Source organism: Equus quagga, chromosome 12 (assembly GCF_021613505.1).
Source record: "Equus quagga isolate Etosha38 chromosome 12, UCLA_HA_Equagga_1.0, whole genome shotgun sequence".
Classification (NCBI taxonomy): domain Eukaryota; kingdom Metazoa; phylum Chordata; class Mammalia; order Perissodactyla; family Equidae; genus Equus; species Equus quagga.
Genome location: NC_060278.1, coordinates 17,392,462 through 17,416,402, shown reverse-complemented (window position 1 = coordinate 17,416,402; position 23,941 = coordinate 17,392,462). Strand labels below are relative to the sequence as shown.

At 42.5% G+C, this 23,941-nt stretch overlaps 1 protein-coding gene across 2 annotated transcripts in view; it reads right to left on the bottom strand.

Moving 5' to 3' along the window:
• Nucleotides 1-5,301: 5,301 nt before the first annotated feature.
• Nucleotides 5,302-23,941, bottom strand: part of RSU1 (Ras suppressor protein 1) — a 175,394-nt gene continuing 156,754 nt past the window's right edge. For both annotated transcript variants that reach the window (XM_046679956.1, XM_046679958.1), the window contains one exon: nucleotides 5,302-5,876. In XM_046679956.1, the coding sequence (XP_046535912.1) occupies nucleotides 5,774-5,876 (103 nt within the window). In that variant the 3' untranslated portion in view covers nucleotides 5,302-5,773. The remainder of the gene's footprint in view (nucleotides 5,877-23,941) is intronic.

Here is a 23,941-nt window from a genome sequence, read left to right as displayed (position 1 = left end):
AGAATACACGTTCTTCTCAAGTGCACATGGAACATTTTCTAGGATAGACCACATTAGGCCACAAAACAAGTCTCAGAAAATCAAGAAGACGGAAATCATACCAAGTTATCTTCTCTGACTATAATGGAATGAAATTAGAAATCAAGAACAGGACAAAACTGGAAAACTCATGAATACATGGAAATTAAACACTCTCCTGAACAATCAATGGATCAAAGAAGAAATTAAAGGAAAAATTAAAAGTATCTTGAGACAAACAAAAATGGTAACATAACATACCAAAACTTATGAAATGCAGCAAAAGCAGTTCTAAGAGGGAAGTTCACAGTAATGAAAACCTACATTAAGAAAGATCTTAAATAACTTAACTCTACACCTCAAGGAAGTGGAAAAAGAAGAACAGTTAGCAGAAGAAAGAAAGTAATAAAGATCAAAACAGAAATAAAACAATAGAAAAGAATAACAAAACTAAGAGTTGGCTCATTGAAAAGATAAACAAAATTGACAAACCTTTAGCTAGACTAACCAATGAGAAAAGAGAAAGAACCCAAACTGACAAAATTATAAGTGAAAGAGGACATATTACAACTGATATCATAGCTATACAAAAGATCATAAATATCTACAATGAACAACTATACAACAGCAAACTGGACAACCTAGAAGAAATGAAAGGACAACCTAGAAGATTTCTAAGAAGAAATCTTAGAAACACACACTCTACCAAGACTGAATCAGGAATAAATAGAAAATCTGAACACACCAATTAGGACTAAGGAGATTGGCTCAGTAATCAAAAATCTCTGAATAAAGAAAAGCTCAGGACCAGATGGCTAGGCGGGTGAATTTTACCAAACAGCTAAAGAAGAATTAACACCTATCCTTCTCAAATTCTTCCAAAAAACTGGAGAGGAGGAAATGCTCCCAAACTCACTTTACAAGGCCAGTATGACCCTGATACCAAAGCTAGAAAAGGACACTACAAGAAAAGAAAACTACAGGCCAACATCTTTGATGAATACAGATGCAAATATTCTCAATAAGGCTTGCTTTGCTGGTATAGTGGTTAAGATTTGGCGTTCTCACCACCACGACCCAGGTTTATTTCCCATTCAGGGAACCATGCCACCCGTCTGTCAGTTGTCATACTGTGGTGGTTGCATGTTGCTGTACTGCTGAAAGCTATGCCAATGGTATTTTCAATACCAGCAGGGTCACCTGTGTGAAAAGGTTTCAGTGGAGCTTCCAGACTAAGAGAGACCAGGAAGAACCTCGCCACCCACTTCTGAAAAAACTGGCCATGAACACTGTGAATTGTCTGATCTAGTGCCAGAAGGTGGGAGGATGCTAGGGCAAAAAAACTGGGCAAGGTTTCACCCTGCTGTACACAGGGTCACTACCAGTCAGAGTCAACTCAACAGCAGTAAGAACAACAAATTCTCAATAATTCAAACTGAATTCAGCAGCACATTAAAAAGATCATTCACTATGATTAAGTGGGATTTATCCCTGGGATGCAAGGATGGTTCAACATGCACAAATCAATCAATGTGATATATCATACTAATAAGATGAAAGAAAAAAACTGTATGATCATTTCTATAGATGCAGAAAAAGCATTTGACAAAATTCAACATCCGTTCACGGTAAAAACTCTTAACAAATTAGGTAGAGAAGGAATGAATCTCAACATAATAAAGGTCATATATGATAAGCCCATAGCTAATCTCATACGCAATGGTGAAAGGTTGAAAGCTTTTCTTCTAAGATCAGAAATAAGACAAGTGTGCCCACTCTCACCATTCTTAGTTAACATAGTCCTGGAAGACCAAGCCAGAGGAGTCAGGCAAGAAAAAGAAATAAAAGGCATCAGAATCGGAAAATAAAAAGTAAAACTGGCTCTATTTGCAGATGACATGATTTTATACATAGAAAAATCCTAAAGACTCCACTAAAAAAGGTTCTATCTAATTGATGAATTCAGTAAACTTATAGGATACAAAGTTAATACACAAAGATCAGTAGCGTTTCTATACACTAACAAATTATCTGAAAAAGAAATAAAGAAAATGATCTCTTTTACAATAGCATCGAAAAGAATAAAATAGCTAGGAATGTATTTAACCTAAGTAAATATATTTACTTAGGAATATATTTATATTTATATTTAAGAAGCCAAAAGATCTCCACACTGAAAACTCTAAGACATGGATGAAAGAAACTGAAGAAGACACAAATAAATGGAAAAGTATCCTGTGTTCTTGGATTGGAAGAATTGATATTGCTAAAATGCCCATACTACACAAAGCCATCTACAGATTCAATGCAATCCCTATCAGGAGTCCAAAGGCATTTTTTATGTAAGCAGAAAAAAACAATCGTAAAATTTATGTGGAACCACAAAAGACCCTGAACAGCCAAAGCAATTCTGGGAAAGAAGAACAAGCTGGAGGCTTCATGCTTCCTGATTTCAAGCTTTATTATAAAGCTATAGTAATCAAAACAGTATGGTACAGGCATAAGAACAGACATATTAACCAATGGAACAGAATTGACAGCTTCCAAATAAAGCCATGCATATATGGCCAACTAATATTTAATAGGGAACCAAGAACACTCAAAGAGAAAATACAATTTCTTCAATAAACGGTGCTGAGAAACTGAATATCCACACAATGAAATATTACTCAGCCATAAAAAAGAAGGAAATCTTGCCATTTGTGACAACATGGATGGACTTTGAGGTGTTATGCTAAGTGACATAAGTCAGAGAAAGACAAATATTGCATGACCTTACTTATGGATCGAATTTAAAAAAAAATTAAATTAAAACAAAACAAAAAACCAAACTCATAGAAAAAGAGATCAGATTTGTGGTTACCAGAGGCAAGAGGTGAGGAAGAGGGAATTGGAGGAAGGTGATCATAAGGTACAAACTTCTAGTTATAAGACATATAAGTACCAGGGATGTAATGTGCAACATGACGATAGCTAACACTGCTGTACGGTGTGTTTGAAAGTTGTTAAGAGAGTAGCTTCTAAGAATTCTCAACACAGGGAAAAAACTTTTCTTTTTCCTTTTGTATCCATATGAGGTGATGATCTTAACTTATCATGGTAATCATTTCACAATATACGTAAGTCATTATCCTGTACACCTTAAGCTTACACAGTGCTGTATGTCATAATCGACAATCTCAATAAAACTAAGGGAAAAGACCTCCCTTTTCAACTGTGGATATTTTGTTGAACTAGGTATCAAGTAACCAAGTGTATATAAAGGTGTGAAAATCCGACTTTACTGACAAAAGAAAAAAAAGAAAGAAAGAAAATCACCCCAACATTTTAAATTATGCTTTGAATTTAAATATATGATATTTTCTGGATTACATAAAACAGCAATTTTATTTTGAAAAAATATGCATTTAATATTTTCTGATTACAAAAGTATACATGCTCATTATAGAAAATTTAAAGTATACAGTAAGTATAAAAAGGAAAATTAAAAAAAAATCTTAACCCACCATACAGAGATAATTTATCAGCCATAAAGTCCCAAGTCATTTCCTTTTTCTGTGCAAACATAAACACAAATTCCTTTTTAAACAACTGGGGCTATCCTTACACATCATCCTTAAACATTGCTTTTTTACTTAAATGGATGATATGGTTACCTTCCTTCGCCCTTAGATATTGTTCAATTATTTTTAATATCTTTGTAAAAGTTTATCACGTGGATACCACAATTAACCATTCTCCATTGATAGGCATTTGCCTTTTCCCCATGTTTCCATTGTGTATACAATGCTATAACAGCAATTGCCAAACTTTGCCCTTTTTGTGTATCTCTGACAATTTCCTCAGGATAAATTCCTAGAAATAAAAATCCTGGATGAGAGTATATAACTGTATGGTTTTGCTACATATTGTCAAACTGCTACCACCTTTCTGGAGAGAAATTTACATTCCCAATAGTGGTGCATAAGAATGTGTAGCTCATGTTACCCCTTTACCACTTGATACTGCCTTAAAAAATATTTGCACATTTCTCATAGTTACACATACCTTGATTTTGCTTTGATTTGTATTTTTTTGATTACTAGTGAGTATGGACTTCTTTTTTTCATGTTTCTTAGAGATATTTCCTCCTTGTGAATTTATGTGTATTACCCATATTTCTATCTAGAGTGTTCTTTTTAAAAAATTATTCCTAAGAGTACATTGTTATATTTAACTAATGCTTTGTTGCTAGTTTAATTTTCAATGATGTCTTTCCAATCAACAACAGTAGAGGCATTGTTCTTCCTCTTGCAATTTCATGTGCTACAAATGAATTTTAAAAACTCAGGCTGGGGCAAAGATTGCACCTAGGAAAATCACATCAACTATACCCCCAAACAGGTGATGGCACCTGGGGATCCCTTTTCCCACAGTGAACTGTTCTATCAGGAAGTTACCCAGAAACTAGAAGCATAGACCTTGATCGGCGGCCTCTTGATTCAAATGCAAAGTCCATTTCCTAAGTAACTCAGGATTTTTGCGTTCGTTTGATTCTGGCTTTTTACATGTTCCAGTCGTCCTGGTCCTGGGAGTTCAACTGCAAAACTGAAAGGAGATGACGCAGGGTAAATACACCACAATCCATCTGAGAGTACGTGACATCTTCACACACCTTCTGTTTCAAGCCGTTCTGGTGGTGGCAGCCCTCTTGTTAGCACAAAACTTCTGCTTGTATTTATTTTCATTTACATACATATTACTGATTAGAACAAAGCTGCCTATCACAGATGTTAAACAATTGGATGTTTAATGACTCTGCAACTGCAGTTTCTACACTGGGTGTGGTAAAGAGTGTGCACATGAACACAATTTCTTTGGCATCATCAAAGTCACTTAGAAGAATGCTTTGATATGAGCAGATTTTCTGCAGTGACAAGAAACACACTTGAGTTTTTTTCTCTCTCCATTTCACAGCTCTTGTCTACCAGCCACTGGCAGAAGTCACCATTTCTTCAGCTAAGAAATGCTGCTTTCCAAAATCCTTTGGCAGAATATCCCAGAGATTTGTTTTTCTGCTCCTACCTAATTTAGAAACAGTCTTCAAAGAAAAAAAAAAACCTGACAAATCGATGTGAGAAGAATCTAACTCTGATTTAATTTTGCATTTTTTTCATGGAAAGTTTCAGAGTTTATCATCTACAACCAGTAAAATTGGGCAAGATAATTTTGGGGAAAAAAGTAAACAAAAATGTGTATACCCCAAGATCAGATCGTTCTTTATTCTATTCAAGAAGCAACATGTGACACAAATGCAAGATTTTATTAAAATCACTTGTAAGTTAGCATAATATCTCGGTGGTGAAGGAAAACTTTTAAGAAAGCAAAATAATGAGTTATGTGAATAAACAGAGGAATGAACAGTGTTAACTGTGACATTTAAATGATTACATGATTTTAATTATTCTTTTCATAACAAGCAACTCTGTGAACATCTCTTCAAGGCACTGAAACCTGTGCCTATTAGGGAATTTGCAGTTGAATTACAGCTTTGTTTCCTGCCTTTGGTAATTTTAAGGAAATGAATGGAAATGGTTTCAAGAACTTAGAAAAATCTAGCACCTACCAAAAGTATTTAAAAGGTAGAAAGCACTAGAAAGAGAAAGTGAAAAGAAACCTCCCTCCCCCACACACACTATTTATTTGTGGGATAGAGCAGGAGAGAAGAGAAGTCATAATGAGAGAAGCGACCAGAAGCCCAGCTCATGCCAACCCCTTATTTGTTCTTGGCTGTCAGGGGTTTCCGGCTGATCTTTTTCGATTTGTCATTATTTTTCTTCGGCGGTTCTGGGTTTGCCTGCATGTGTCTGCCGTAGAGGCTGAAAAGAGAGAGGGGGGAAATGGTGAGATCCACCTTACTAACACAAGATAAGCTTCTACTGGTAGAGCTTTAAACAATTAATCCCCAGGAATATTCAGTAAGCTGAAGAAAACGAAATGATCACTTCTGTTTTCTCTGGGTTATACACTGTATTTAAGAATTTAAAATTCTCTCATACAAACACACACACACACACACACACACACACACACACACAGAGCATGCCATGAAGTCTGATTCTGGACAAGTTTCCTGGCATTTCACAATCAGTGGGCAGAGAATGAAACACCAAAGGAAGAGAGAGCAGGACTGGGAGACCCAGTAACGCTCAGCCCAGCCTTCCAGACTGAGGATCACAAGGCTGGCAGTGTTTAAGTCGACAGTGACAAAAATCGGGTTGAACTGAAGAGATAGAGTGTCCATTTAGTGAAAAGTGAACATTATGCCTGGCCTGGAAGCCCACGGGCTGGATAATGTGACAGAGAGCAATGGCATCCGAGCCCGCTCTGGCTGCTCACGCATGATGGATGGTGCTGGGATGGCGGCCACACATCAATGCCACGTTAATAAGTACCGCTGATTAAATGTTGACAAAGCACCCTACAATTACAGCGGCAAGCATTCATCGCAGAGCGAAGCTAGTTCTGCAGCTGAGAGGACTGAACCGAACAGTGACTAGTAATTAATCGATAATTTATGAGTAATTCTGATTAAAGAAAATTAAAAACCACCCTCAAATAAACACAGCTCAGCCTTAACTCCCCTTATTGATATACCTATGTCCCCGACAGAGCCTTGTGGGTGCCTCAATTCCTCCAGGGGAAAGACAACACCTGACTCTGCTTGTTGCAATCGCCTGTGCCAACAGAACAAGGGTTGACACAAAGACTGACCTCCCTACAGGAGGTGTCCCTTGTTCTAAGGTCCACTCAAGGAAGTGACACCTTCCCCTGACACTCACATTTTGCTAGGCACACTGGTGGCCATGCACAGTGTGGCACGACTTAGCATATACTAATGCTCTTCATGACATCAGCAACCGTGGTTGACCGGTCAAGGGATGGAACTGGCATAGGGAGTTGTCCAACTGATGGAGTAGTTAGGGAAAGTTGGATACTAGGGTTTTGATAGGTTATACCGTACTCTATCTTTGCCAGAAGCTTCCAAGCGTCTCCTTAGAACAGGTTCTACCAACAGTGGTCATGACCATAGGTCTCTGCTCCCAAGGAGTTTAGAATGCAGAGTCTGGAGGTGGCAGCGGACAGACCTACAAGCTGGAGAATGTATGTCCCGCCAGGTGCTGGGAATGCTCTCCAGGTCAAGGAGAAGGCCATCTCTTGTGTCAAGGAGGTACCACATGTCCTAGACAGGTAACATCAGAGCCTGCGAGTTAGCTTTCAACTTCTGCAGAAGTTAGCTTAAAAGGCTTTTTGCTAATCTAACGGACAGAGGGCCCAGTCCTGCTTGGCCTGACAGAGGGCCACCCTGTGTCCCCACAGGAGGGACACGTCCTTCCCCAAGAGAACCTGCCACCAGGAAAACGGTTCTTTAAAACCACACAGGTCCCCTCCTCCACACTTTGAAAAGGGCCACTGATCCCCTGAAGGCTATGTCATGGATACCTGGGGGCCCTGCATCCCAGGTAAAGAACTATTAGTTCAGGCAGAGAGGAAAGTTCAGCCACTCCAGCTTTACTGCTGTTGCTGCCCCAACCCCGAGTGGTGTCCCTGTCCCAATGCCTGAAACCTGGGACTGTCATCTTCCTTGGCAAAAGGGATTCTGCAGAAGTGATTAAGTTAAGGCTCTTGTGCTGGGGAGACCATCCTGCATTATCTGGGGGGAGGGGTCCAATCTGTGCACCCCCTTCCCTCACCCCTCCTCCAGCATCTCTCCCAGATGCATCAAACAGGTAGAAGAAACCCTGAGCCGAAGGGGACTGGTCCTTTATATTCCTCACCTTTATCAACGCACACTCTGAAACATACCTACCCTCTACTGGTCCCTGCCCTTCCCTCCTCCCAGGACGTTGACTTCCTCAAGCTCAGGGGCTTAGCGCTGCAGTGTGACAGGTCCCGGAGGCCTCTGGTCTCCAAGCTCCTCTCCCCTGGCCCAAAGCAAAGGCGTGAGTCTGCTCTGTGCATTCCCATGTCTCAGTATCTTCAGTTAAACAGCCTTCTTACAACAGCCTCAGTATCCTCCACTATTTCCCAAATCTTCATCTCCATAAGGGACAAAACAGACACGTTCTTACTCACAGACAACATCAAACTTGAAGGGTTACAAAAATACAACTCCATAGTTCACGCACTTGCAAACCTGGCAATAGTTAAGTGCCAGGAAAGTGGTATCCACAAAAAGAAGAGGTCAGGGAGAAAGACAAGAAGTAAGATTTGGTAGGGGCCTGCCATGTGCCAGGACCTGAACGAGGAAGAGCCCAAGTGGGCATGGAAGGCCTCCCAGAAGGAGCGGCTGTTTTGCTGGATCCTGACGGTGGAAATCCAGCAATGTCATTTCAGAAGGAGACGCAAAAGCTGCTCAGGACTCAGCAAGGCTCCTCTCCTTTTTAGGAAGGAACTGGAATGTTCCAGTATTTCAATGCCTGCCTTTTAATACTCAGACCTCACTGTGTGCCTGGGCTTCCTGGGGCTGCACAGCAAGGCACCACAAGGGGCCACACGGGAGACAGCAGTCCTGAGCTTCATGTTTAAGTCCTCATTTTGCCACTCGCTAGCTGACGACCCTGGGCAAATGACAGTGACCCTCACCCCCACCATGCCTCAGTTTCCCCATCTGTAAAATAACAATGTCATTTTCCTTGCAGGGTGGCCGTGATGGTTAAATAAGCCTGGCACCATGCCAAGCCTACTGGAAGTGGTCAGCGAATGCTGGTGGAAAAACAGGACTGACGCAGGGTTAGAGTCAGAGTGATTAAATAAAGATAAGCAGATGATCACTGTCCTTCTTTAGGGCCTTTTCCTCTCAAAAATAACATGGTGTTCTCTATCCCCGCCAAATCCCCAAGCATCTTGGGAAGAAAGGTTTTAAGTTCCCTTTGAAGAAACCAACTGAGGCAGAGCTCAATGCATCGCCCCACTTGCTCGGTGAGTCACGGCAGAGCCGGGCCGAGGCTGTCCTCCTCTCCTGGTCCCTTCACTCCTCCACCGTGTGGGGTCGGCACTTCAGAGTGGCTGTTCCCACACGGAGACATCGCTGTGGCAGAGCAGTAATGACCGGCATCTTAGGGCCCAGGGTCTCTGGTTCCTTTCCTGGCTCTACCAGTGACCAGCCATCGGGCTTCCATTTGGTAAGTAAGTGTGGTAGGCAGAATTATGGCCCCCCAAATGTCTGCGCTCTAGTCCCCTAAAACCTGTGCATATATTATATCGCAAAAGGGACTTTGCAGAGGCGATCACTTAAGGATCTTGAGCTGGGAAGACTATCCTGGATTATCTGGGTGGGCCCAGTGTAATTACAAGGGTCTTTAAAGAGGGAGGCAGGAGGGTCAGAGTCAGAGAGAGATCTGAACACACTACTTTGCTTGCTTTGAAGATGAAGGAAGGGGCTAGCAGCCAAGGAATGCTGGCAGCCTCTAGAAGCTAGAAAGGCAAGGAAGTACATTCTCCCTGGAGCCTCCAGAAGGATGCAACCCTGCGGACATCTTGATTTCTGACTTCTGACAACCAGAACTGTAAGATAATACATTTGTTTTGTTTTCAGCCACCAAGGTCATAGCAATTTGCTACAGCAGCAGCAGAGAATCAACACACTAAGTGACCTCTCTGGGACAGACAGGGCAGGCTATCAGTGAGAATTCTGCTTAATTTCAGCGGGCAAAAATAGAAAATTTCTGAGGGTAGCAGCTCACTGAAAAGAAGGAAAAGTTAAAAACGAGGTTTCAGAAAGGGCCAAGTGTGCCCAAAGGAAAAATGGGTGCTGTTTCTACCAGAAGAAAGGGGACAGGCAGGCAAGCTATCCCCTCTCGACTACAGGTAGCCTGGATGGCCCCTGCCCCCTCCATTCTCTGATGACGCTAACACCCGAGGCCCATGTTTTGGATACTCCTGGAATTTAACTTACAGAGGTGACTGAGTGACAACATGGAGAGGTCACCGCCACTGAAAGAAGTTTTATTACATGCCGTTCCCAAGAGGAGGAAACATGGCACACCACAAAGGGCCATGCCGCAAAGCCCCAGGTCAGTCAGGAGGCAGAAGGGGCAGAGCAGACGGGTGGCCCAGAGCCTTTAAGGTGGTTTCATGGGAAGGAATGGGGGAAGCAGGGTAGGCAAGTTGGAGCAAGTTCAGAATTGGATACATGAATAATTCCCATGGGCTCTGGACTCTAGGGGTGGGCTCCAGTTGTCCAATACCTGGGCCTAGGGTGATTTAGGGCAAGGGAAATACCGGCTTGGTGTGTGCAAGTTCCAGAAAGGAGGCGGTTGGGGGTATGGGCCTTGGACTGGTTGGTTTGCACATCAAAGGCCAGCAGAGAAGTTGTCCGCTGTCTCTAGGAGTTAAGCTAGGCCTGAGAAGGGCAGTCTCTCCTCAGTCAGCAAGACCCCCAAGAGATCAAAGCATCATAAGATACAGGAAGTAAAAAAGATGATTAATTAGTACAGTCCACGGCCTTGAGGATGCATTGTTGTCCTCCTGACTGTCTCACATCCTCCTCTCATGATGTGCTTTTTCCCTTAGGACCTTGGTGAATATACCTTCTCTTGCTGGGTCTGTTCCTTCCACCTCCTCCACTTGGGAAAATCCCAAGCATCCCTCAGACCCTGACATACACACTTCCAAAACCGGCACGTCCCTTTAGTGCTCTGCTCAGGTGCACCTGTCTCGCCCTACAGGAGCCCACAGCACCCTGCCCAGGGGGGACCAGAGAACAGTCTCAGGGCGTCACTCACCCCTGCACTCTTGCACCCTGCTTCACTGTGAACGACGTGTGACTTTGGGACAGTGACTACAGTCTGATGTTTTCATCTGCAAAACGAGGGTGAAAATTCCCAGCTACCTTGCAGGGCTTGGTGAAGATTAAACCAGACATGGAAAGGGTCTGCTGTGCAGGCACATAGCAGGTGTCCCAGAATGGCAGCCGCCACCTTTCACCTCTCATGAAGGTCAAGACTCAGGCTAAGCTGGCCAGCCTCTTCCACTTTTGACGTTGCCATCACGCACAGAGCACAGCCAGCAACCCTGCTTTGCCGTCATGTGCCTCTGGAGCAGATCCCTTCTCAGGGAGGTTGTTTGTGGGCACTGAAACCTGGCCCTGCCAGCCTGAATGCTGACAAAGGGAGCCTGGCTCAAGGTTACCAATAGGCAGCAGCCGTCAGTGGGCAAAATGCTCAAGCCAGGAAATGGAGGGACCCTATGGCACAGAATCTTAGAAAATCTTTTCTCCTCTGAAATCTGAGGTTTATAGTGGGTAACTGGGAGATGATTAAGGAGGGGAAAACCAACAAAGAACAATCTAAAGGGACAGCAAAGGATTCATTAACACTCAGGAGTCTGACGAGCAGTCTTCTGTCACCAAAGAGAATCCCAGAGGGGAGATGCCTGCAGATGCTCCACACTGTGGGAGATGAGCCAGCCAGCACTGCTGGCTCACAAGAGCTCTCCACCCTCATCCATGTGGGAGGGGGCCCGCCCTGAGCAGCCACTGGAAGAACCCCTGCTGAAGACCTTCACTGGAGGAATCATTTTGAAACGATTCCGCGGACTGCCGGGGTCACCAGAGCGATCACTTCAGAGGCATCTTGTTAAAGCAGCCGGCAGGCTGGCCACTTTAAGCTCCATGCAACTGAACACTCAGCCCACTGACATCTAAGATTGCAGAGTATAACTTCCAGTCAGCCAGAATCAGAATAAACTTTTCAACAAACATTATATTCAGCAGGATGATATCCACACTTTTCTATTATTGATACATAAATTTTATTTAATATGGGCATCTTCATCTTGGGGGAATAAAAATCTGAGTCTTCTCGTTTCTGTTGGATCCAAGGGTCTCTTGCAGCAGACCTTCAGCCCTTCATAGATGCTGCAGTCAAGACCACTGTGGACCGCCCACTTTCTCCGTGAAAATCTCCTCCCTTGGCTGCAACGCACTAACTTGGTTCTTTTTCTCTCTCCCGATACTTTAGTCCTGTGTTTCTGCTTCTCTCTCTTTGTATTCTCTTCCCTAGAAAGATCAGTGAATTTCGTAGCTTCAACAATTCTCTCTAAGCAGGAGCCCTCCAAGTCACTGCCATTTTCAACCCCTGCTCTGCCATATCTCCCCTGGGATGCTCAGTTATTAAACCCAACCAAAGCATGTGACAGTTCCCCATCCCAACTTCCACGGGTCTGTCCTCCACATCCCCAGACCTTCAGGATCAGAATGTTCAAGCCACTTTGACATCTGCCTCTTTTTTCTCAGTCACCACATGAATCAAGTTTGACTGAAGTTTCCTCTATTGTAGAAATTCTTAGCTTGGGACCAGGGAAGCATCTGAAACTCCAAGCAAAACTGTGTGCGTTTTCTTCAGCAGAAGGGGAACAAAGCTTTCATCAGCTTCTCAAAAGGTTCGTAACTCAATGGATTACTTAGCTGCTTTAGGTGCTTCTTCTTATTTCCATCATCCTATGATTTTATCCATTTTCTTTTTCCTCGACCCTAATACAGATCCATATTACATAGCCATTTGGTTATTAAAATGGATTCCTTCTTGGTCTCCTTGATGCTGACCCCTTCCTGCCTCCAATATGTCCTACACATGACCAACAGAATAATCCCCCCATGGTTAATATATGGAAAACAGCATCCACTGCCCAGTGGATCAAATACCCAGCCCGGTATGTGGCACAGAGCAGCCACAGAACATGCCACGTAATGCTTAACTTACTCAATTTCATCTCAGTTTGTTTACTAACAGACCTGAGTACAGCCAGGCTGGTCTGGAGGAAGGCCGTGGGGAGTATACGAAAGATGGAGTGAATGTGAGTCCTGCCACCTGTTAGCTGAGTAAACTTAGAGACCTACATCCCTCCAGAACCTCTGTTATCTTAACTGTAAAATGGGAATATTTGCACACTGTCTACCTCACAGGTACTTTGGCAATCAGACTGGCTTAGGCTCACTAAAGTGTTTTGAAAAACAAGTGCTAAATCAATTGGAGGCCTAGGGTTAGCCTTTCCTGCCAGCCAGCATTCTTTCTGGTGTCTCTGTTTTTTGCTGATCTGTGTTACTATTGCCTGGAATGCCAGCCTGGGTTCTTTCTGCAATTCAGACCTTATCCATATTTTTAGGTCTTTCACCGCTTCCACCTCCCTCCCCACCCCGATTTCTTGTGTTCACAAAATACTGTCGGATTAATCAGGATTTCACCATTGAGTCTTTGATGACACATAAAGTGATTCTCGTTCTTGGCTCATTATTTCGAAGCATCAGCAGAATGCTTTGATACCATGCAATCTGCATTCACATCACAACAATCCAGTGAGGTAGGGGTTTTTATTATTACTTTTCAACTGAGGAAACTTAGGAAGTTTAGGCTTGGATCAAACCCAGGCAACTATTCCGAAGTTCAAATTCCTAATGCACTAAGTTATCTTGTCTCCCATCCTTCTGGATTTCTCAGTTCTGTCTTCTTAATAAGCCTACCATTTTCTTGAGGGTGGGGACTGAAGACTTCACTTCTTTTGTGCGAGAGTGCTAGAAGCACATTGTGTGCTATGTAAATATTGTGTTTCAGAATGCCAGGTACATGAGAGGTACAATATGCTGCTCTTAAGTCATTTGCTCATGTCGTATGCCTCCCTCCTGTTGTTTTGGGTGTTTCCATGGAAAGTCCTCATACAGACCAAGAAAAGAGCCAATTTTAAAATCTAAGTATATGGCCAGTGACAATAATGGAGAGAAATAATTTTTGCTTATAATCTGTGATCTTATGGTAGGAAGCTAAATTTAAAATCTCCCCAAATAAATCTGTGGACAAAGTGTGAAGCCTGGATTATTAATAAGCATTTGCAATATCTTTATTTATCCCATCTAGCAGCTATGAGGGGCTGGTGACAGAACCTTAACACATAAACTGCTGAGTCTTAAAGAAAAAAAAAATTAACAGTTACCATATTCCCATGAGAAGTCTCATTAATTCAAAAGGCAATGATTTTTTGAGATCAAGCCTCTAAGAGATGGTTCTATGCAATTTGCTAATGGCCATATGTGTCTCCTACATTCTTCTCCATTATAACCCTCACTGCTCTCTGTCCCCAACACATTGTGTAAAATGAAAGTATAAACATACACGTGCAAATGGCACCCTTATAAATAGCTGAAGGGAATTTGTAGCTGGCTTAGGACAGATATTACGCTATACAAAAATATAAAATATAAAGCAGGTTTAAAAACACCCCATGCATTCTAGACTCACTATCTGCCCCACTGGAGGGGAGAAATGAGGATGCTGGCAGAGCAAAACTAACAATCTCATGCACAAAAGATGCTCATTAAACTTCATCATCCTGTCTACTCTAATGATGCTTTCACTTAATAAAAATTCCCCGAGCAGTTGCAAGGATATTAGGCAAGGTCTTTGGTTATGTATCAGAGGTCCGAGCTGTCACCAGCAAGCATGCAGTTCAGGGGGTATGTTCCCTGGGGAAGGAGCAAATACAGCTTTCACGGAATACATGCAGACAAAAATCGATAACTCCAACTTGCTTCCCTGCTTAAGCATTTAAGAAAATAGGTAATCCTTTTAAATTAAACTGCAAAGTGCTAAATGCTGCAATTTCCAAAATAAACTAAAAGACAAAGGGAAACAAGTCTAAGGGCATTTTTAAGTTTTCTAAACAAGCTACTTCCTTAATAGACTTCATATCTAGAGTACTGGAGAATATTTTTTATGAAAAGAATTATTGTGTGATCCAGTACTTGGCACTGGTAGAGATTAAAAAGGAGACACCTAACCATATATGTCTGGATGTGTTTGTAATACACATAGACGTATAAGCTATTCATAAATACGAGGAAGTGAGGAATTACTTTTACATGAGCATTTACCCCCTTTAAAAATTACTTCTGAAAAAACATTAATATTAAAATTCTCTAACTTGAATCTGGCTCTCAAAAGCTAAATAGTAATTATGTAATAGACCCCTTAACATGAACAGTTGTAATGTTAACACAAGATAAGCACAAATTATTGCTTTTGTCCATATCATATAACCCACTTTAAATTTCACATCCTGCCAAACGGACTTGGCTGCAGAGATTACGAGTTGGGGTAAGAGTGAGGCATTACCCTAAAACTTGAATTTAAAGGCAATAAGAATGTCTTTTCCGTGTTAAATATCAACACAAAATAGATTAAAGCAGAAACATGAAGAGTCACCCCAAATTACACCAGCACAACTCTGAGGCAGTGAGACTTGACTGGAACCAGACCAGGGGTACTAGCAAAGCTGGAGAGAGAACTGTCCATCAGAAGAGTGTTGCTGTTGGCCAGCAAGGCAAACAGTGGGTGACGGTGGCAGTGGGCACCCTGCAGAGAGGGGCGGTGAGGACCCAGGCTGTGAGTTCTATGCAGGCCCGACAGGGCTACGTCTCTCAGAGGAAGCAGAGAAAACAAACATGGCGCCAGCACTGTGTGGTCCGGCCTTCTGGCACCACCCTCCACGTCCCCAATCCCCAGCACAGGGTGTAGACAAGTCAGGCCCCTGCCTATTTCTGAGGTTTGACCTTGCTATCCACTCTGCCTGGAATGTTCTTCTCCAGGTCTCCCTGAGACAGGCACTATTACCACCTCCGTCTTACGGGTGAGGGTAAGGACGCACGAGAGCTTAAATAGCTTCGATGTGAATGGCTATGCTGACCCAGTTTTAGTGTCAAAACAAGACTCAGTCTCAACCCCCTCCCTTTGCCCTGGGCACAGTAACTAGTTCATACACAAGCCTGTGGCCACTTTAAGTCAACTAGAGAAAGACCTAAGACCTCAGCTCAGACTGCTGGGAAGAAAAGTTCTTTCTTTCCTGTTTTACTTGAATTAGGAGCCTAGATCTGCTGCCAGCCATGTTGACATCTTGTGAAGAGAGCCAGCCTTGGAGAGACACCAGCCCAGCCCAGACAAAGCAGAACTGAGAGGGGGAGAGAGATGGGGTCCAACAACACTGAACCCCGACATCACGCCATGCCTGAAGTCTACTGTATTGTTAGATTATTTTTATATAAAATAACCAAATAATCCCTCCTCCTCTTAGGCTTTGTGTTCCCTGTAATCAAAGGAATGCTGAGTCCTGAGCAACACATCCCTCTGGTCTACTTCAAATGTGAATTTCTAAGAGAGGTCCTTTTTGCCCACATTATCCATCTTTGACCACATTCATTTCCTTCACACCAATAGTCACAATATAATTAGTTTGTTTATTTGATTACTTATTGTTAACAGAGTTAACTCATTGTTTCCTGCCTCCCTTAACAGAAGACTAACTCAGAGCAGGAACCTTGTCTGTCTTATTTAGTATACTCTGTGACTGGTGTGCCATGGGCACACAATGAAGGTTTGTTGACTGAGTGAATGAAAGCAGACATCATTGCACCTACTAGGATGTACTAAGAGTATCTGACTACATGAACGTCTTCCCAACCGGAACAGGGACTGTCTGCATCATTTTGTTTCTCCAGGGCCAGCCAAACACTAGTCACCCAATAAATATTGATTGGTGAATTAAAAGAATATCTTAGGCAAGAAACATTTTCCAATGTTCTCAATTCCACGCCCTTCAAGTGATTATACATCAGCTTCCCATTTAGAGCTGTGTACTGAAAGAAGACGTGCTACGCAGGCCAAGGCAAGTCTTATAGTCTTTGGAGGCAGTTATCTTGTTATGGAATTCTGGTTCCTACATCAGTTTCTTAAGTGTTTTCCTCAGTTTCTGCAGGACTTCTCAGGGTGAGACTGGGCAGTAAACGCACCATGGCAGCATGTTGAGGCCACTGGGAGCCCAGTCCATCATCTTCATGTGGAAATTCTCTTTCCTAGTACTGTGACCAGGGGTTTCCATTAAATTCCTTTAAGTGCAATGGGTTTTTTATTGAACATTAATTACCTCTGATATGAGTAAAGCTGAAGATAGTAATCGTTTATAAAAGGGAATTAAGTTAAAATGAACACTAGGAAAATAGTGGGTTTTTTAAATCCTTTCCTTTAGACAAATTAAAAATCAGAATGAATTTTTATTATCATGGAAAGATAAGAGTCTTTCTGGTCACACATGGGTCCTTCGCGAATGGCTCAGCATTGTTCACGACCTCTGAAGTTGTCGAGCTGGTGATGACAACAGCAAAACTCATGCAGCTCTTACTACACATGAGCACTGACACAGGAAGTTTCTATGGCATTTTCTAGACATTCATTCATTTCAACCTTAAGCAATATCACATGAACAAAGCCATGTAGGGTGCACACTTGTCCCGTGGCTCTAGATATAAATAATATTACAAATACAGAGCTAGTGTCACAGGACCAGGAAGCCCAGTGTCTAAACACAGATGCCTCTGCTTTTCCTTTGTTTTGGTTTTACCGTAAGGACAAACAGTAAAAGCATATATAGAGGGATTACTACTACTATTTCTCCTCCTCTTTGAGGCTCACAATTTGGACTCTCTGTTCCTGAGACTGTTCCTCTCTCTCTGTTTCTTGAGTTCAGGTGACTTGATGATTTGACCATGGCAGGTGACCCATGGCCAGGTCACCAGAAAGCTAGACAGCTCTTTAAATTTAAGTATAAGCCTATAAGTTCCAGAGTGCAGAGCAAGTAACACTGAACTGGAACTAGGAACGCTTTGGAATAAATCCACTAATTGGGTGATCTGTGTTTCCCTAGATAGAGAGTGGGGTGTTTGGACTTAAACAGCAGTGGTAACTAGCACGCACCCTGCTGCACCCCCTCACACATCGACTGGGCGCTTATCAGACTACACCCAGAACCCACTCAGATCAAGTGCTCCAGGCAAAGGCTTCAACCTGCTCAGAGATGGGCATTTGAATGGAACTCGCGCATGTTATATATGAAACTTGTATAGTGCTGTCCTTTTATTAACTCATTTAACCCTTAAGCAAAATCATGTTAAATGGAACCTTAAAGGGCTCGCATCTCTAAGGTGGCCCCCGTGCTCTGGTCAGATTACAGCATGATGCCTGAGATTTTAGCCAGCAATGTATCATTTGCCCCTCCTCCCCGTCCATGGATTTTCTATAAGGTGAGTCATGTTCCACTTACAGACAGAGCAAGGAGATAAAAAAAATTTTTTTAAAACAAACCTTAGGAATCAAAATCAAGAGAGCATCCATCTACCTACGGGTGGACTTTTCCAAACAGTGTTTTAGCCATGAGGCTCTCACCAGGTGGACTTCAGGAAGCAGCAGCTAGAGACAGCTAAACTCGATTCATTCCCTTAGGCCACTTCCCTGGCAAAGCTGAATTCCCTCATGTAAGCTGGGCTCTCTCTCAAGTGGCAAACCCCACCTCTGGAACATGGCATGGCAAGATGATCTGTGCTTTTCCTCCATTCCTGACCCTAATCTTGGAACTACTGACCAGTGGTAAGGGGAGGCTGGCAGAGGGGGCGGAGATCAGCTTTAGGTAGGCAAAGAAACAGTGGTACTTGGGAACAAGCCAACAATTGTCAAAAGAATAACAGAGAAGACAGGTATGAGAGCTTAACAGTAGACGAGTCTTTGGATCCCATCTTTCCTCTAGTTTCACTTTCCTGTTTTGCGTAAGATGACATACTCCGAAGAGACATGGAAGATTTAAAAAATATTTTTAGCTCTGATATATTCAGCAGATTTAATATATGTCATCCCATTTCCTCTCAGTTTTTTTTAATCAGATTTTTAAGAATCCCAGAGAAATTTATGGTCTTCCAGTGCAAAAAGGTTAAGAACTAAGATGTTTGTGGTTTATGCTTGATGTTAAAAACAGTCTAGCAGAGGGTTCCATGCATCAGCAATACGTCTGGGTGGGGACCATGGGAATGCATCAACAGGAGGATGGACTCTCCCTGGGGGCTCAGGCTTTAGTTGTTTGTTGTCCCCAACAGAGACCTGTAGACTCAGCAAACGTGTGGCCGTGGGTGAGGAGAGAAGAGCTAACGCTTGTCACAACAGACCTTTTCATCCAAGAATCTCAAGTGTTTCATCCAGGAATCTCACCCACAAAACACTCCTGGAAGGTGTCAGAGCATCCTAGACACAGATGGTAAATGTGAAACAAAAGTAGAAGCATGCGGTGGAGATGCCAGAGGACCAGGGCATCTGTGGACCACCACCTGGGGCTGCTCTGTAGTCATGGTTTCCAGTACATCGAGTGGGTGTGGCCATGATGCGGCCGAGGCGATGACACTTGGGTGAAAAATCACAAAGGGAATGCATGCATGACAGTTATTCAAATATTAACAAGCCATGTTCTGTAACGATGGACTCAAGCTGACCTATGTTTTCATGGAAAAATACTCTCCCCTGAATAGCTATTAATCAAAATTGCTATTTTCCCCGGAAAGGTAAAACAAGGGTCTCTTAGTCAGTCGTACCTGCTATATTGAATACCTACAGGGAGTTCATTTTCCCCCTCATATATATTTCAGGAAGTTATGTTTTAAATCTTATTTTTAAACACATATTAGTACTTCTAATTTGTAGAGACATATTCCATATTTTCACATATGTATAGAATAGCTCTGTCCAAAATATGAGATCAACAAATGTAACTTTAAATTTTCTACGAGCTACATTAAAAAAGTAAAAAGAAACAGATAGTCAATTTTAATTATATATATTTAACCCAATATATCCAAAATACAATAATTTTAACACGTAATCAAATACAAATGATTGACCTATTTTATCGTTAAATTATAAATGACTTAGTATATTTATCATATACATCTAATGACAATTTTTGTACTATGTCTTCGGAATCTGGTGAGTATTCTACTCTTACAGCACATCCAATCAGATAAGCTATAATCAAGAGCTCAGGAGCTGCATGTGGTTAGCGGTTACCAGATTGAATGGCACAGACAGAGACCATGTGAATATGGTACAATGCCCCATCTTCTTGGACTTAGATGAAAGGAATTTTGAAAGTTGATGGATCCTTTCTTGGCATTTGGTTACTTTCAGTGCTTTAGAAAAAGGAAGGATATATATACACACAGATTCACAAACACACTCTATTTTTTTTCTAAGTAATCTCACTTACCTAAAGGTTCTCTCAATATCTTTAGTCATTTGTAATAGTTCTGAGGATGAGCCTGTAAAGGGCCAACAGAAATAACTCCTGAAGCCTATGAAGACTGCTTGGGTGGAGGGAAGTATAGTTAGGCCCCTCTTCCCAAAAAGGAAGAAAACATAAAACAACTGTAAGAGGCAAAAGTCATCAACCGGCACTGGCCAGAGCACCATCTGGGAGGCCTGAACTAGGAGGGGCTCAAGCAGCAGCCGCTAGAGGCCACGTTATTCCTGAGTTTTGCCATTTCCTAGGCAAGCTGGACTTCCTCACCAGCTCTGCTCCTTCTGAAGTGGCAAATACTAAATCTAGCTTCTGGCACTTCCTGCTGCCCCATCTCCCTGCCCATCTCTGATCTCTGGGCCAGCGAGCCCCGGGGGTGCGCTGCAGGGAGGTCGACAGAAGCCCACTGCAGGTGGCCCTGAGGCGAGACATCACAATCAGGCTTTTATAAAGGAGAGAAAGAACAAGGTGCTCAGAAGAGAGAAGAGGACAAATATTAAATATGCTGGCTGTATCAACGCCAAGAGTATTTTTAAAGTTCCCATTCCTTGTTGAGGTATTTTTTCCATAAAACTCAGAAAGACAAAATTGAAAATTAAACGAAGCTGGAGATCCAAAGAGTCGTCTACTGCGGAGCTCCCACAGACGTCCTCATCGTTCTACTCACCTGTTCCAAACTCCACTGCTTCTTTCCCTGCAATGACATAGCCCCTAACCCGCGAGCCTCTTTGGGTTCCCTTGCTCTGCTTGCATCGCCCATGCAATGAGGGCTGCCACCTTCGCCTCTGGTTGATATCAATGGTGAGCCTCTCTTGTGGGGGGACACTTTGCAGAGTGGGCTTTGAAACGGCCCACAACGAGCAAGGCTGGTCTGACTCGTGAAGTCCAGCTGAACAGAAGGGTTCTGGACAGACTGACCAGCTGTGCAGCCTGGCCTACTCTGAGCCTCTGTTTTCTTAACATAGGAATTATACTTGAACCTACTGTTTTCGGTGGTGAGGACTGAACGAGGAAATCACGTAAAGGGTCTGTCACTGTGTCTGGCCGCACATTAAACTTGAGACATTTCTTCATCACAACCACTTGTAAAAGAGGTTAAGTCACTTTTGTAGGATCTCATATCAAATGGAAAAGAAAGGTCCAAGCCCTGATTTCAAAAATCCAGCCTGCTTTTGGCGTGTCTGTGTGTGTGTGAGAGAGAGAGAGAGAGGGAGAGAGGAAGAGAGAGAGGGAGAGCGGGAGAGAAAGACTCTCTCTCTATGCTCAGTACCTGTTTGCAAGTAAAAATGTCTGGTAGACTGTTAGACCAGGTTTTGAAGTTCACCTCTAATAACTGGCAGCTCGGCAATCTTGGAGAAGTTACCGAACCTCTCTGAGCGTGCTTTCTCATCTGGAAAATGGGCTGGATAATAATAGGACATACCTCACAGGGTTGGTGGGAGGATGAAATAACAAAGTGCTTAGCAGGTACCAAACAGATGCTCAATAAACCAAGGCTATTACACACTGTGCTCAGAACTGGGGTTGTCCATTCTCAACTTGGTTGAAGCCCCAGAGGGGCAAAACGCCTTACGGTTGTATGCCCAAAGTTTTCCACAAAACACAGTTTCTTTCCAAAGAGATACATTTTTTTAAAAATGTTGTAACGTGTATATACTTGAGGAAAATATCAAATGGCAGAGAACATAAGGAGTGAGCCTTGGATATAAAACTACCAATAAGTTTAGTCCATTTGTAAGCCTGGTCTTCACTGAACGGAACACATAACCATGCTAGTCAATGCCGAAGATAATGATGGAGAGTCTTCCTGGAAGAAGGTTCAGTCTCTCTTGCTCTGTCCATGGTTCTGAATGGATGGCTCACTAATTGAAATTTCACTAATTGAAAAAACGAATAAGGGTATTGAGTACATCTTCAGTCCTCCACTTGCTTCAGCTCTCCCATTCACAGGCTAAGCTGTTCTCAAGTCTATTCAGATGGGAACTACATTACGTAAGAGTCAATAATCTTTATGGTAACTCTGCAGTGAAAATGTCATTTGTTGTAATGAACACTGATCATAAGTTAAGCCCCTAGCTACTCTCTCTGTTATTTTTCATTACACTGTTCCTTGCTCTGTTATATTTCAGGAGTACTGAGGGAATTCATCCAACCATGTTCGCTAGTCAGCTCTTCGTTACTCAGATTAGATTCTGCTAAGATGCAACGGAGCAATTTGCAAACACACTGATTCTTAAGGAAATGCATCAGATGCTGGTTATACGTTCTCCTCTGCCAGTGCCAGTGGGCACCCCCTCTTCTCTCTGGTTATTTGTCCCCTTAATTTGCTATTTTTCTCTCTATCTATCTTCCATTCAACTCACAGTATGGTTCTCCAGGCCCAAATCCGAGAGAGCATTAACAACGTGTCTCTAGATACTTTTTCCTTTAGTAATGACGCTTTGCTCAATTCCACACCCAGAATAATGTTTCCAAAATCATCATCACCTCACGCAGCTCTCACTTGCAAACACTGCCGTGCTTACATTACAGTCATTCCCCCCTCCGGCTGCTTTAAACGGCACTAATTCCAAAAGGCACACCAGCGAGGGAAAGCTGGAATGTTGCCATTTTTTAAAACCCAATATGAAAAATTCATTTTGCATGTTGTATATTAAGCTTGAGAGTGGAATTTCCATATGCCTCTGTGCTCAGTGCTCTTGGAATTGCTTGTAAGTAGGTTGTGAGCCCTCAGAGAGACTATGCCACTGCCACACCGCAGAGGTCACCAAAGGCTTGGAGACAGCTTGGGTTGAACTCTTGGCCATGAACACTTGGAGGCTTTACCACTCTTACTGGGTATGAGGCTTCAGCCCATCTCCATCTGTTACTGGGCATCGCAACTTTTCATCAGGCCATTAGCTTTGATCCTGTCTGCCATGGTGCCAGAGAACAATTTAAAATATTAAGGATAAGAAAATAGCACCTGCAGGCACCAAAGATCTGGGCTCACCACCCTGGGTATCTTTTTAGACCAGACTTGGCTGGGAATACTCCCTTTTCAGGGAAATCTAGCTCAATGAACTGAAATGTATTCAGACAGGCAAGCTGCAGTAATGCCATGTTCTCTGTTACTGTACTTTTCTCCTGATACACATCAGAGAAAAGCTGAGAAGAAATTTTTATTAAAATGTCTACAGCTTTTTAAAGACAACATTAAAATTTTTTTTTCTCCAGACATGACACAGTGCTTCTGGTGAGTACAGAAGACTATCTATTGATGGATGTGAAGATCATGTGTATGGTAAACACACAGGAAACGATTCCAGATCAGGTCATATTCCTTGGGAATTTCATACTTGTGGGAAAGGTGGGCACAGAATCAAGGCCAGAAGAAAGAGCCCAGAATACAGGCAAGGAGGATGATTCCTTTAATGTTAAGATGAACTGTACACACCCTAACATTATGAACAAGAAAGACAGAACTGGCAAACCACATTCTCCTGTACTTAAGGGAAATAATCATGCTGGGTAGGTAATTAACCAAAATCACAATTTCAAATTAAGAGTAGCACATGAAAACAGTAAAAAAGCAAAAAGCAACAGAAAATTTTAGTAGATATTAAATCAAGAAACAGCTAGCATTTGACAAGATTAATTATACACACCAGAAGCCAAAAAGAGAGCTCCTTCGGAATGGAACAATAGACTTACCCTATATTCAAGAGGAATCACTCAGGAATATATCACCGTACAGAACCACAGACGTGAGCATCCTTAATCTGTTTGAACCTCAGTTTACTCATAT